The 16,301-nt window shown below is 52.3% G+C and overlaps 1 protein-coding gene across 1 annotated transcript in view; it reads right to left on the bottom strand.

Moving 5' to 3' along the window:
* LOC119455318 (collagen alpha-1(I) chain) overlaps window positions 1–16,301 on the bottom strand; it is a 694,093-nt gene that overhangs the window by 23,161 nt on the left and 654,631 nt on the right. Inside the window, exon 42 of the mRNA XM_037716715.2 lies at window positions 16,178–16,249. Coding sequence (XP_037572643.2) covers window positions 16,178–16,249 — 72 coding nt within the window. The remainder of the gene's footprint in view (window positions 1–16,177; window positions 16,250–16,301) is intronic.

Below are 16,301 nucleotides of genomic sequence, written 5' to 3'. Positions count from 1 at the left end.
TTCGAACAATGTAACGACACCGTGTGTTCCTGAATTAACGTTTATTTAAAATCTGTAGTGATAATTCGGGTACATACATTGCTTCGGTATCGTCCCACTTTGTTATGGCATTTGCTTGAGAGGGTCTGTCATAAGAATGGGGGTACGGCTATGATTGTACTGAGGGCGATGTACTGACCGCGATGAAGTGACGCGGAGAGAATGACGTCGACGGAAGGCCAAATGTTATGTAACGGCGCCAGCGTGACAATCACGACATGAGGACAATGTGTTGCCGACGAGTGTATGACGACGATGGTATGACGAAATCAGGAAGACACAGCTGGAATGACAACATCGCGCGAGCGAAACGGCATGGCAACGACGGCATGGCAACAACGGTATGACAATGGATGCATGAGAGCGATTGTCTGACGAATGATGAAGAAGGATTGGAGTCGATCGACGATCGACGCATCTGTTATGACGATGACGGCAGGATGACAGTGGGATAGCGTTACTGAAGCGATGACGATGCAAAAATAACAGCGTGACAACGACGGCACAACAACTGCGTGAAAACGATGGCGTTACTAGATCGGATGACAAATTTAGAATGACGGCAATGGAACAACCGTGACGGCATCCCGACGCCGCTATGACGACTGCATGGTGAAGATTGCATGGTGACGACACAATGGCATGACGATGGTACGAAAACAATGAGATGAGAACGGGCGTTTACCACCAATGGCGTGACCGCAATGGAGTGACGAGAGTCGGATGACGAAGCTGGGGAGACGACGATGGCACGACCCTAGACAGCGTGACAATGGCTGCATGACTGCAGATCGATGATAGCGGCAGTCTGACGACGACGCAACTTCGATGATGGCATGACAGCGGCGGCCTAAGTACGATTGTATGATGCGAGCACGACTACGATAGTTTGCCGAAGAATTAACGTCGATGGAACGACGAAGCCGGCATGACGACGAGGAGTGACTACAGTGAGCTGACGTTACTGAAGTTATGAGGAAGGTAAAACGACCGCGCAACGACGATGGCACGACGACACTGATTTGACGAAGACTGTTTGACGACGATGGTGTGATGATGACGGCACGAGGAGCGTCGGACGACGATAGACGACGGCGTCCCAACGAAGGTATGACGACGAATGCGTGACGACTGCATGACGACGATAGCATGGCCACGGGATGAGGCCAAGACGAGTGTGGGGACGAATGTGCCATGTATGACGACGATGGCGCGGCCACTACAGCATCACGACAGTCGGATGGCAAAGCTGAAGTGATGACGAGGAAACCATCACAATTGCATTGCGACGGTGGTGTGACCATGGCGACGTTGATGACGTGACGACGACGGCATGACAAAGCCGCAGTGAGGACGATGGAACTACCACGACGGCATCACGATCCCGAACCTAGTGACCCGAGACAACTTGTGCCACTGCGTAGAGGGCGCGACGAGGACGGCAGATTGAATAATAAGAATGACGTCAATGAAACCACCACGACGGCATCGCGAGAATGAGCTATTGTTGAGATACACGCCGTTAATCCTCACTCCTAAGCCTTCACACTATAAAAATGGCACGCCATCCCGGCTCTGCGGATGTGGATGTCCAGTGAAGGTGTTGCAAAACCACCACTACAATGCTGAGGGAGGTATGCAATGCGTTTTACTGGTGGCTCGGGTGCTTGTTTTCAGCTTATTCTTCGTTGAAACGTATGCTGTTCTGTGTGTTCTATGGTTGATTTCAATGAATGTGTACACTGTTCACTTTGCTAAGTGCTTGTAGCCTCTGCATTACGAGGGGGATGAGCCATTGCATTTTACAGCGAAGCTCTTTATGACTAAGATCCTGGGATGTTTTTGGCGTCCGTCGACAGAAAACTACTATCACACAATGGCTCATACCCCCGTAAGCCCTCAATCTCATACCTCCGTAGACTAGCAAAAAATGCAGTGGCTTATACCCCCGTGAGGCAGGCAGAATCTACAAGCACACATCAAACTGAAGCGAACAGTGCATACATTCTTTGGAAGCGCGCATACAACATACAGAAGAGCATACGTTTCAATAAAGAACAAGTTCAAAACAAGACTCTGAACCTTACAACTGATGATAAGGCACTCGTGATAGCAACGCGAAGCACATAGCGGTCCCCGCATGCGTTTCCCGATAATGATTACTGTTGCGCAAGCTCTCCCGGCAACGCCAGCTTTCGGGGTGGGGTGTGATGTCTCTAGCATTTCGTATATAAAATAACCAGGCCAGCAACTAATTTCAATGTTGTTCCAGCCCCGCTATGGGCGGCGGCGTGCTGTCAAAATTAATATTACTCCCTTTCATACCATTACTCTAAAGTAGCACTATTACCATGGGTCTTAAGCCATAAAGCATTCAATGCGCCCCTCAGCAGTGGTGGTGGTGATGGTTTTCAACAACTTCGCTGGACATTCCCTTTCCCAGGGACGGGATGGCGAGTTTTCGTGTTTGGTTAGGGGCGTATGAGCCATTGCTGATGAAAGCAATTTTTGTTCACGGACAGGACACGAAAAATGCCGACCACCGACAGGTTAACAGCTTCGCTGTAATAGCTTGAATACTTCATCTAAGCATGTAGACAATTGGGGAGATTGTGTGTCCTTGCCTGAATCCTTTCCTCATAAGTCGTTTTAAACTTTCCTTGACGGGAACGAAGGCAACTGTGGGATCGTTGTATTTATTTCCCGAGATATTTACGTGTGCCTCCTGAACTCATTCATTTCTCTATGCCTCCATGACGGCTGGTATCTCTACTAAATCAAACGCCTTTACGTAATCTATGACAGCCATATAAAGAGGTTGATTGTACTTCACAGATTTCCAAATTACTTGATTGGTGAGATGGATGTGGTTCCTTGTAGAATGTCCCTTCCTGAAGCCAGCTTGTTCTTTTGGTTGACTGAAGTCAAGTGTTGCTCTGATTCTATACTCAGAATATTGGGGATGTGAATACAGCAGAACGCTGGAACCACACACACCCTTCAAAAAGTAAAGGCGGCCGAAGGAAACGGTGCCAGGATGATACGGAGAGGGGCAGGAAGCAGAGATGGCCTAACTGAAGGAGAGACCATCAGCCTGGTCCACGCATTCGCAATCAGCCCATCACATACGCCCTTCCGTATCAGGCCTTGACGAACCAAGAGAAAATACAGGCAAACACGATAATCAGAAAAGCCTTCAAAGCCGCCCTTGGTCTTCCCGAATGCGCTAGCACAGAAATATTCGAGGGACTAGGCCTGCACAACACTTTTGACGCGTACGCAGTCGGGACGTTATATGCTCAGAAAGAACGACTTTGTTCTTCAACTCAGGGCTGGGAAGTATTGGCGAGGTTAGGCTTTACACTGAGGGCCCAGTATTGCGGAGAGGAGACGGCACAGAACGACCGCAATGTTCGATCTCACATCGCGGTGGCGCCAATTCCTAAGAACAAGTACCCCAAGTACCATCCCGGACGACGCAGAGCAAGGGCAAAGACCCTTCACAAACGTTTTGGCATCGGACCGGGAGTGTATTACATGGATGCTAGTCGAACCAGCTCCGACACGTTTACCGTAATCTCTACGTGTCAGAACAACGTTACAACGGCATCCTTGAAAACCTCCTCGGCATGCGTGGCAGAGGCTGCAGCCATCACCTTCGCCCATTCAGGACGCCGAGCGCCAAACCAATTCGGCTGTCAGGTTATCCGACTCACAAGCAGCTTGCCGCCTGTTTCTAAATGGGACGGCACCCCAGTCAATAATCAAAATCTTGGGCAATCGACTAGAAGGGCACCACACTATCATATGGTGTCCAGCACACGAGGGACTGGCAGGGAACGCGAAGGCAGACCGTATTGCTCGAAGATTAAACGTCCGAGCAACGGCAGGGCCCAGCGACGACCTTCCACCGAATCCTCGTGACATCCTTTTACAGCAAAGGCAGCAGCGGAGACGTTTTGGACATCCTCACTCGAATTTGAACAGCCAACAGGAGAGGGACTGGCGTCGTATTTAGACGAGTGCAAGTGGTGCACACAAATACCCACACTAAAACACATCACATGGGAGTGTCCCAAGAGGCCTCCGCACATAGACAGCCCAATAATACTGAAACATCCACTCATGAAGAATAGGCAGTGGGAGGCATGGCTTGTGGACGAGGGCCGGGAGAGCCAATTGACTCTTCTGGACCAAGCCCAGCGAGCTACTCGTGCCAGTGGAGCCCTGGAATAGGGGCCTCAACCAGCGTGCCTTCTTTTATTTATTTATTTTCAATAAAGTTTTTACTCACTCACTCTATAGATAGATAGATATTGTTACGGAGCAATCCATACATGGATCAGACGACGATGAAGACGCTAGCTCTCGGCCCGGATCGGACGTCCCTTGCCCTAGCCTCCTCTGTATATATTCTGTAAATACATCCTTCGCCTCCATCTCGCTTCCGTCACACTTTGGTGGAGGTGCGGGTTACGTCTCGCCTCACAACGGAACTTCGCAGCGGCCGTCATTTCGGACATCTGTCTGCAATGGCGGAAGACACAGCGTCTACATCAGCGCCCGCCACTTCAACGGTCGTGCTTGTGCAACACCGGGATCCTGGCACGTTCTACGGTTCCGGTGACGCGGACGTTGAAGACTGGCGGGCGCAGTACGAATGCGTGAGTAAAAACAACCGATGGGACCCTACCATGATGTTGGCAAACATAATCTTCTACCTGACAGGCACTGCGAAGGTATGATTTGATAATCACGAAGCAGAGATTGGGAGCTGGGACACCTGCAAAGAAAAACTCCGAGAATTGTTTGGGAAGCCCCTTGGCCGGAAGATCGCCGCGACAAAGACGCTCGCGTCACGTGCGCAGACGGCTACTGAATCTTACGTCGCGTACATAGAAGACGTATTAGCGCTATGCCGAAAGGCCGACGCCAAGATGCCGGAGGACGAAAAGGTTGGGCATATCTTGAAAGGGATCGCCGACGACGCCTTCAACCTTTTAATGTGTAGAAATTGTTCTACAGTCGACGCCATTATAAAGGAGTGCCGGCGCTTTGAGCAGGCTAAAAGCCGGCGCATTGGCCACTCGTTTGCCCGGCTTCCCAACACGGCGGCAACGTCCTCTTGCGAAGACCGCACGGCTGCACAACCGTCGGTTCCACCAGATCAGCTGACCCGTATTGTACGCCGCGAACTTCAGGCCATGACCCCTGCTCCAGTTCACGCCTGTGACTCGAGCTCGATTACGGCTTCATTCGTTCAAGCCATTGTCCGGCAGGAGCTCGCCAACATGGGTATTCACTCTGTGTGCATCGTTGCCAGCCCAACACAAACTTCGTGGCGTCCGCCCTCTTCTTATCAAGAGCAGCGTACGCTACTCGATATCGCGACCCTGCTGCGTGGCGAACCCCTGACGATCGACCGATATGTTTTACTTGTCACCGCATCGGCCACGTCGCTCGTTATTGCGCCACCCGCTGGTCCTCGGCGCCTCGAACGCTGTCTACACCTTACCGCCGTCCCGAGAGCACCCGCATTCCGCCTTCAACCCAGACCTATTTCCCCAACGACGGTGTTTCCCCCAGGATAAGTAGCCGCTCGCCGTCGCCGCGTGGTCACCAGTCACGCTCGCCTCCAGGCCGTCGCCCGTCGTCGCGCTCACCACAGACTCGCCGCCAGTCGTCCCCCTTCAACCCTGCTCGCGCCTATCAGGAAAACTAAACAATGCAGCGCCCGGAGGTGACGCTGCATTGACGACTGCCACCACAAATCCTCTTCTGACACTGCTGACAAGACGAAGCTTGTTAGATGTTGATGTTGACGGCGTAACTATTTCTGCACTCATCGATACTGGCGCGCACATCTCTGTAATGAGTGCAGATTTTCGTCGACGCCTTCATAAAGTGCTCACGCCTGCCGCCTCCCGCATCCTCCGCGTCGCTGATGGAGGGACTCCTGCCGTTCTTGGGATGTGCACCGCCCGCGTCTGCATTGCTGGTCATCCCACTTCCGTCGAATTTGCCGTCATCGAGAAGTGCCCCCATGACCTTATTCTCGGCTTAAATTTTTTGTCCACTCATTCTGCCCTCATTGATTGTGCGACCGGTGCTCTTCAGCTTGAGCTGCCCCATCCTTCCGACAGTCCAGCTGACATAATGCCACGCTTATGCTCTCGCCACCACGTTCGTTTGCCGCCTCAAGCTGCTACATAGGTTACTTTGACGTCTTCACATGGCATTCCCGATGGTGACTACGTCTTGTCTCCGATCATCGACGTCCTGTTAGCCCGCGATGTCGCCCTGGCTCACACCATTGTTTCCGTTGCTGACAATACGGTGGTCGTGCCGCTTCTCAACGTCAGCCTGTTGACTCAGGTTATCCCGCAAGGCATGTCGCTGGCCACCATTTCCACGCTTGACCCCTGCAAGATTGCCACTTTGGATGCCGATGTTTCGCCACCTTCTTGCTCGGCTAACTTCGCGCCTTCGTCTCTCGACGACATTAACAAGATGATTGCTTCCGATCTGACCCAGGCGCAAGCCCAAGGTCTCTACCGGGTCCTGGCGTCCTATCGTGACATCTTTGATTTTGACGGCCGTCCTCTAGGCCAAACATCTGTCGTGGCTCATCGAATCAACACTGGTGACGCCACTCCTATACGCCGACATCCATATCGCGTATCGCATCACGAACGTCAAGTCATCCAGAACGAGGTCGACAAAATGATTACGAAAGACGTCATAGAACCTTCATCTAGCCCGTGGGCCTCCCCTGTCGTCCTCGTGAAAAAGAGAAAAAGAAGGACGGCAGCTGGCGTTTCTGCGTTGATTATCGGAATTTGAACAAAGTCACTCATAAAGACGTCTACCCTTTGCCTCGTATCGATGACGCCCTCGACTGCCTTCATGGAGCCCAATATTTTTCTTCCATCGACCTTCGGTCTGGCTATTGGCAGATTTCAGTCGACCCTATGGACCGCGAAAAAACTGCCTTTGTTACTCCCGATGGCCTATACCAATTCAAGGTCATGCCGTTCGGCCTGTGTAATGCCCCAGCAACTTTCGAACGTATGATGGACTAGCTGCTGCGGTGATATAAGTGGTCCATCTGTCTATGCTATTTAGACGATGTGATTGTCTACTCGCCTACGTTTGAGAGCCACCTCACCCGTTTATCGGCCGTTCTTGCCGTCTTCCGAAGAGGCTAAAAGCCGGCGCTTCAAGCCGGCCGCTTCAACTGAACTCCGCCAAGTGCCGTTTCGGGCGGCGCGAGATAACTATGCTCCGTCACCTTGTCAGTGCTGCCGGTGTTCAACCAGACCCCGACAAGGTGCGAGCAGTGCAACAATTTCCCGTGCCGCGTTCAGTTAAAGACGTCCGCAGTTTTGTAGGATTATGTTCCTACTTTCGTCGCCTTGTCCGGAACTTCGCGGACATCGCCCGGGCTCTTACGGAACTCTTGAAGAAGGACGTTCCTTTCGTGTGGAGACCCGAACAAGCAGCTTCGTTTTCTGCCCTCGTCCGCCTACTCACTACATCACCAATACTGGCCCATTTCGACCCCTCGTCGCCTACAGAACTTCGCACTGATGCTAGTGGTCATGGAATTGGGGCTGTCCTTGGCCAAACACAGCACGGCAAGGAACGTGTCATCGCCTACGCCAGTCGCCTTCTGTCCTCGTCTGAACGAAACTTTTCCATCACTGAACGCGAGTGCCTGGCTTTAGTGTGGGCTGTCACCAAATTCAGACCTTACTTGTTTGGCCGAACTTTTTCTGTAATTACAGACCATCATGCTCTATGCTGGCTTTCGTCACTGAAGGATCCGTCTGGACGTCTCGGCCGCTGGGCATTGGCTTCAAGAATAGTCGTTTGATGTGCACTACAAATCTGGACGATTGCACCAGGACGCTGATTGCTTGTCCCGTCACCCTGTCGATGCTCCCGACCTTATTGAACCTGACTCCGACGCCTGCGTACTGTCCATCCTTGCTTTGGATGATATCCCCACCGAACAGCGACGAGACACGTCCTTACGGCTTATCATCGACCGTCTTACCTCTCCATCACCAGACCATTCTGTTCGCCTGTTTGAGCTACACGACAACGTTCTGTATCGTCGTAATCTCAGCTCAGATGGCCCAGAGCTTCTGCTTGTCCTACCTCGCCATCTTCGCTCCAGTGTTCTTCATCAGCTTCATGACGTACCTACTGCCGGTCACCTAGGTGTCTCGCGTACTTACGCCCGCATCCGACGCCGGTTTTTCTGGCCTGGCATGTACCGTTCTGTGCTCCGCTACGTCGCTGCTTGTGAACGTTGCCAACGCCGCAAGCGCCCTTCAGCACTGCCTGCAGGCCAGCTACAACCTATTGACATCCCGACAGAGCCATTCTTCCGCGTCGGCCTTGACCTTCTAGGCCCTTTCCCTACGTCCATCTCGGGGAACAAATGGGTTGCGGTCGCGACAGACTACGCCACGCGCTTCGCAATCACCAGGGCTTTACCGACAAGCTGTTCTACAGACGTCGCTGACTTTCTCCTACACGACGTAATTCTACATCATGGCGCCCCTCGGCAGCTCCTCACCGATCGCCGGAGGTACTTCCTATCAAGAGTGGTAGATGACATCCTTCGTGCTTGCTCCACTGAACGTAAGCTCACCACCGCTTATCATCCGCAGACGAATGGATTGACCGAGCGCCTGAACCGAACGCTAACCGAGATGCTGGCCATGTATGTTTCACCAGATCACCGTGACTGGGACTGCACGTTACCCTTTGTTACTATTGCGTACAATTCCTCGCGGCATGACACCGCCGGATATTCACCGTTTTATCTGCTGTTTGGCCGACATCCTGCGTTGCCCTTCGAGACTCTCCTTCCTTCGGCTCCTCACTCGCCGACTGAATACGCCAGTGACGTCGCAGCTAGAGCCCGTGCAGCTCGTCAACTTGCCCACGATCGACCTTCTGCTTCGCAAGCAGCCCAGAAGTCCCGTTACGATAGCCGACACAGAAGCGTGCACTTCACGCCTGGCTCTCTGGTGCTCCTATGGTCGCCATGCCGCCGCATTGGCCTATCAGAGAAGCTCCTCTCACGTTACACCGGGCCCTACAAGGTCCTTCGTCAACTCGGTGACGTAAATTACGCAATTGTACTCCTGGATCCCGCTTCTCCGACCTCATCGCTGCCAACTGAAGTCGTTCATGTTTCCCGGTTGAAGCCATACTGCTCTTCCAGCTCCTCGTCTTCATAGCCAGCGCCAGGACGGCGCTTCAGCCGCCGGAGAGTGATGTTACGGAGCAATCCATACATGCATGGATCAACGCAATTCTTGGCAGCGCGCCAAAGACGACGATGAAGACGCTAGCTCTTGGCCCGGATCGGACGTCCCTTGCCCTAGCCTCCTCTGTATATATTCTGTAAATACATCCTTCGCCTCCATCTCGCTTCCGTCACAATATATGGAAAGATAGATAGATAGATAGATCAAACGAATGCTGTTCAGTATGTTGTATGCGTGATTCCAAAGACTGTATGCACTTTTCGCTTTACTTAGCTGTGTGCTTGAAGCCTGCTTCACCTCCACCGTGAATCGGGGCGGTATTAACGCGATAGCGTTAAGGGTCCCGTGTCGCAGAAAATCCGGCGTCGGTGTTGGCGTCGGCTTTGGCGCCCGCGTCCGAGAAAATCATCCCCAACCATGCAGGCCCTCTAAATATATTTAGGTATGCCACACCGTTCTATCATTAATGATGCTCATACCTTGTCTTGCATTCTTGGCAAAGCTATTCCTCGGAATTTTGAGAATGACAATCCACAAACAATTGTCATGAAACAAAACACATAGAGCGCATGCCTTTTATGTTAAATCTTCTCAGACTGAAGTATTAAAAGTACGAAACAAAAACGGAAACCTGAAAATTGTGCAATCTTTTTGGGCACGGCTGTGCAATATCTCCAGGTGACTTTCTTCAACGCTTGCCTCCATGGCGTCTAAGCCTGATTCTGAAGGTTGGACGCTTGTGAATCGGCGGAAGAACACGCCGTTCGACAAGCCTACAGCCACCACTAGCTTCACTTCCCGGCTTCAGGGCCACAAGATCATCTTGCGACCGCAAGGAGGCTTTGTCCTGACCACCCTGCGACCGGCCCAACTCATGTTTGCGGTGAATGCTGCTGCTTCCCTCACCGACAACGAATACAAGGAAACGCAAGTCGAAATACAGGAACACAAGAACCTGGCTGTCTTTGTGTCCACACGGAACTCTGTAGCCGAAAAACTCGCCCAGCTCACTACTCTCACCATTCAAGGCACCTCCCACCAAGTCTCCATCTATCTGGCACCCCCAGACAATTCCTGTCGTGGAGTTGTACACGGAATCGAAGCCCACACGACCTCAGCAGAATTAATGGCCAACCTGGAGGCCCCGGGTTTCACGATATTGTCTGCCCGCATGATAGGAAAGACGGAAACATCTCTGATAACTTTTCATGGCACTAGAATACCATACACCGTGCTCTATTACAGGGCAATATACCGGTGTAAGCCACACTATCCCCGTGCGCAACAATCCACAATCTGTCTTAAACTCGGCCACAGGGCTGATGTTTGCCCGATGCCACAGCATCTTCGCTGCCCCATCTGCGCTGTCGCTATGCCGGTGCGCAATGCCCCTCACCCATGTGCCCCGAATTGCGCCAACTGCAACGGCGCTCACCATGCTACAGATCCGGCCTGCCCAAGTATACAGGCAGCAAACAAAGCTGCTTATCAAGCTACTCGACTCCGGCATGCACCGCGCCCACCACCACCACAGTTTACACCAGGCGTGGCCGCTTCCAGATCCAACACACCTCAGCGTCGTTCGCCCAGCCGCTCTAGAAGCAGGACTCCTGACTAATCTCGCCGACGATCGAAATCCAGAACTCAGAGAAGCCATAAGTCGCGCAGCAAGTCGCGACCTCCACCTTCCAGTGCCAACCCTCCGAGAACTGCGGGTCAGAGGCTCCTGTCGGAGACCACAGTGCCTCCGCCTCGTGTAAGTTGGTCGGCCGCTTCAAACACCCCTCTTTCATCCCCTGCGTATTTGCAACATCTAGCTACTCCACCTAACCCCCCAACACCATCATTGCCTAACCCCACCCCTGTAACTCCGTCTTCACAGCCAGCCCCCATGGATATACCAGAGCCTACTGACACTGATCCTATGCCTAGCTTAGCGTCTCGCGTCACCCGGCTTGAGCAGCGCCTTGACACTCTCACCACATTACTCGAACAGACTGTGCATCCGGCCTCTACGGACGATCGACTTACACGCCTTGAAGTCGCCGTTGCCAAATTGACAGACACTGTAGGCGAAGTCGTAGCACGCCGACCGAAACGGGCGCGCCGCCTTCCTTTAGCGGGATGCAGCTCAACGTCATCCCGTCAAGTTAGCCCAAGTCACAGTGATGGCGAAATGTAACGTGCAGGTACCTGCCACACCAAGCGCCTGTTCGGAACTCACGGTGTGGGAGTGGAACTGCCGTAGCTTCAGAAAGAAGCGTGGAAGCCTCATACAGTATCTTCAAACACACATTTCTCCACCAGACGTCATATTTCTTCAGGAACCTCGCACCCTTCCTAGTCTACCTGGATATGTAGTATATGCTTCACATAAAGATCCCAATCGGGACCACCTCGTGGCCACGCTAGTGAGGCGGGTGCATGCGGTGGTCGACTTTACATTGGATAACCAAGACATTCCACATGTCCTGCTTGAGTTTCTTCCCAGCAGCACTCGCAAGCGCAACACACAACCTCTCCGCCTACGTAATGTCTATATACGCCCCAAAGAACGCCATGCGCGTTTCGACACATTGTTTCAAGTAGCGCAGTGTAAGGGTAGAGCTACACTTATCGCGGGTGATTTCAACGCCCCTCATACCACTTGGGGATATCCTCATGACACACCCAAAGGCCGCAAGCTCCACACTTTGATCCAGCAGCACAACCTCACGCTACTTACTGACCCATCGTACCAACTCGTCTTGGCACAAGCGTTTCTCGGGACACATGCCCAGATCTTACCCTTTATCATGGTCGTCATGCCTGCACCTGGCACAACTTCGACGAGTATTTAGGTAGTGACCACTCAATCATTGCTACCCGAATTAATACAAAAGACTTCGTGGGGGAGGCACGCCAGATCCGACTAACAGACTGGCCTGCCTTCCGCGCAGCCTCTGGCACCACGTCCGCAACCGACACGCTTACCGATTGGGTGCAGACACTGCAAACACGGCTAGATGTTCACACGCGCACCCTCACCACAACGCCTGATGCACCAGACATAGATGCCCACCTCGTCCACTTATGGGACGCGCGCCGTAGCTTAACCAAACGGTGGCGCCGCCAGCGTCATAACAGGAAGCTGAGGCTGCGCATCGCACAGCTCTCTGCTGAGGCTGTTCGTTACGCTGAGAGCCTTACCAGCCATAACTGGCACTCACTTTGTGATAAACTTAATAGCAATCTCAGTACTGCGCGTACCTGGTCTCTGCTACGCCATCTCATAGAGCCCGGCCAAGCAAAATCAGAGAAATCCAGAAGCATTAGAAAACTTCTCCACACAACTAACATTCCAGACACCGAATGCCTTGCACAGTTAAGACGGCGTTATCTCCCACCACCAGACGCGCCACGCTACGCGGACTACACGGGTCCTCCCAACACACTGGCTTATCTTAACGCGCCTATAACTGTCACTGAGCTTCGCGCAGTGCTCACCGACATTCGCCGTAGCACATCCCCTGGTCCCGACCGAATCCGGTATTCGTTACTTTATAACCTCTCTGATTCTGACACCAATCAACTTACGACTTACTTGAATGAGGTATGGGGATCCGGTACCTTACCAAAAGAGTGGAAAGAGGCCACAGTAGTTCTCATCCCCAAGCCAGGAAAACCCCTCTCCTTAGAGAACATGCGCCCGATTTCTCTCACCTCGTGCCTTGGCAAAGTGCTCGAGAAAATTGTGCAGCTCCGCTTGCATAAATTTCTTTCTGACACCTGCGCGCTTCCCGACACCCTTTATGGTTATCGTGGTGGCATATCAACACAGGACATAATGCTCCGCCTGAAACACGATGTCATAGACTTACCAAGTTCTGCACAATACCGCGCCGTGTTAGCCATAGACCTCAAGGCGGCGTTCGATAACCTCTCCCACAATTTGATTCTTGAACAGTTAGGAGCTACTGGCTGCGGCGCGAAGGTGTATACTATATCCGAAACTTTCTTCGTGACCGATCTGCCAGCCTTGTCACCGGTGATCTCCACTCCCCTACTGAACCTGTCTCAAACCGCGGCACTCCGCAAGGCTCCGTGCTATCACCGCTCCTATTCAACCTTGCCATGCGAGGTCTCCCTCCCCTCCTCGATCAGATCTCGGATGTTCGTCATGCTCTTTACGCAGACGACATCACTGTCTGGGTTACGATAGGCTCCCTCGGATACATTGAAACCCAGTTGCAGGAAGCAGCTACCACCATAGAGCAATACGTCCGGCGTGGAGGTCTCACATGTTCCCCTGCCAAGTCGGAGGTACTCGTTGTCACAAAACACGCTCGCGGACAGAAAGATCGACTTGTCTCTTAACATCACATTAGATGCGAAACCTGTTCCACGTAAATCGTCTATAAAGGTGCTTGGTTCACTTTACAAGCCAACGCCAAAGCAACACATACCCTTCGCCAACTTACCACCCAATGTAACCAAATCAAGCATATGCTTCGGCGGGTGTCTAACCGCCGACATGGCTTCAAAGAGGCTGATGCCTTACACCTTGTACAGGCTTTGATACACTCACGCCTACTATACCACCTACCTTATCACAACCTAACTTGCACTGAACGCGCACGTATGTCTACCCTACTACGGAAAGCGCAGAAACTTGCACTTGGTCTTCCTATACACACGGCTACCCTTAACCTGGAGCGACTTGGGGTGACTAACACATTAGAGGAACTTATAGAAGCCCACCAGGCCGCCCAGCTGACGCGCTTGAATTCTACACCTCAGGGACGGAATCTTCTTAGTTCACTTGGTTACCCACCCAGCCCTAGTGTCCTTGCATCGACGGGCCTTTCCTCAGCAGCGCGTGCCAAGCTCACGGTATCTCCTATTCCTCGCCATATGCACCCTACTCGCCATACTGCCCGCCGGGATCATCGGTCGCGTTACTTGCGACGCGAATATCCCGTGGCCTGCAGCGCTGTTCGTGTGCTCTTCACTGACGCCAGCCCAGCGGATGAACGCGGGGGAGTCACGGTAGTAGTGGACTCTGATCTCATGACCGTATTCGCAGCCTCGGAACGAACATTAACCGACGTCTCCCTCCTGGAAGAACGCGCGATTGCCAGGGCAATCCTTTCCACCTCTTCTCTCCCTCCTTCTACCCCAAATCATATTCTCACAGACTCCCAGGCAGCTTGTCGGCGTTTTCTTTTCAACACTTTACATCCTACTACCACGTCCATAATGGAGTCCTTCCTATCGTCCACCTCGCATACCTTTCGGTTGGTCTGGGTGCCTGGGCACGCAGCGATCCCCGGTAATGAGCGCGCTCATGCGCTGGCCCGAGAACTCTCGCACCGAGCCGCTGGGGATCGCTCTGCCTTCATCCGACCGCAACCTTTCTCGTACGCATCCCAACTTGCTGAGATACGACTAACTCGGCAACACTACCCCCCACCTCATCCTTCCCTTACTCGCCGACAGGCTGTCTGTTGGCGGCAACTACAGACGAATACTTTCCCGACGCCCCTTTTCTATTCCTACCTCTACCCCTCCCGTGGTCCAGCTCAATGCCCGCACTGCGGTGACCGCCCCACCCTACTGCATATGGTCTGGCTTTGCCAAGACATTCCCCACGTCCCTCCCGTTTCAAACCCCACCCTCACCTCCTGGGAGGAGCGGCTGATCGACGCGACGGCGACTGGCCAGCAATGGCTGGTCGACCGTGCCGAGGCGGTGGCTGCTACCTATGGGGCCCCGGACTAAGCGCTCCACCTTCGAGGCACAACTGATCACGATATTTTAATAAAGTTTATTCTCTCTCCAGGATAGCCCCACGCAAGAGGCCGCGTTTCTACCAGAAAGCACGTCTTGTTGCATAGCGTTCGTCGCCAGTGTTTCCTGGTAACCATTACGGTTGGCTAAGCTGCAGTCGTCGGGAAACGTTAGAAGCAGTCAGGGATCTTTGAATGCTATCGCGTTCCAATCTTAAAAGCGAAGCTTAAGCATCCTCCCAATTTTTTACTACCTACGGGATCGGCCCACATTTTTGCTATCGGACGCGCACACGAAAAATTTCAACCAAATAGACGCTAACAGCTTCACTGTAAAATATTACACAGTTCACAGCTTGAATACCTGTCTGCGGGTGTGTGGCGAAAACGACACGGTGAACCCCCACGCAGTATGACGGCGATGGTGACGACGTTGTTACTCGGCGCGCAGCTACTGCAGTGAGTCCTCAGCAGCATTACGTTCTTTCCTCGCGGTTGTGGAGAATACAGGCGCAGAAACGCTACCGAATTGATTGCGTCTCATGTGAGGCACTTCTCAAAGCAAACTACGAAGCAGGAGCCAAAAGTACCTGCGGCATATTGATTAGAGGCAACTGTGCTTGGGGACCACCGCTCAAACAGAGACAAATTTCGTTGTTAATTAAGGTGGTGATTTGGTTGTACGAAGCAAAGAATAATTCGCATCAGTCAAACCTGGATATAATGAATTGTCACGTATAACAAACAGCTGTAAGACCCCCTTGAGATTTTTTGTATAAGATTTTTATATGATGTATAGAATTGTTGATATATCCAACTATTTCGCGATCCCCTTTGAGTTCGATATATCCGGGTTCTACTGTACAAATAATTGGATGCCCGACGTGCCGATTGGTGACATTTGGAAAAACATTCAGCTGCAGAAGTGTGCAGCTACGCGAGTTAACATACTGCTATACAATGACTGAATGAACAAGTTCGAATGAGTGACGAAGACAGCTTTCCTTCAGCCATCGTGTCTTGATGTTACACACATTGTATGCCAGACTCTTGTCTCTAACACAATATATAAAAATAGCACACCTGATATCCGCCTTCCATTTCGCTGAACCAAGTCTGTTTGCTGCGCCCCACGTAGTGGGCTTTCTTGGGAACCTGAAAAATAAGGTGGTAACATGAGATGCAGTTGACCAAGTTTGTGTCACTC

This window comes from Dermacentor silvarum, chromosome 6 (genome assembly GCF_013339745.2).
Source record: "Dermacentor silvarum isolate Dsil-2018 chromosome 6, BIME_Dsil_1.4, whole genome shotgun sequence".
Classification (NCBI taxonomy): domain Eukaryota; kingdom Metazoa; phylum Arthropoda; class Arachnida; order Ixodida; family Ixodidae; genus Dermacentor; species Dermacentor silvarum.
This window is presented reverse-complemented; position numbering and strand designations above follow the sequence as displayed.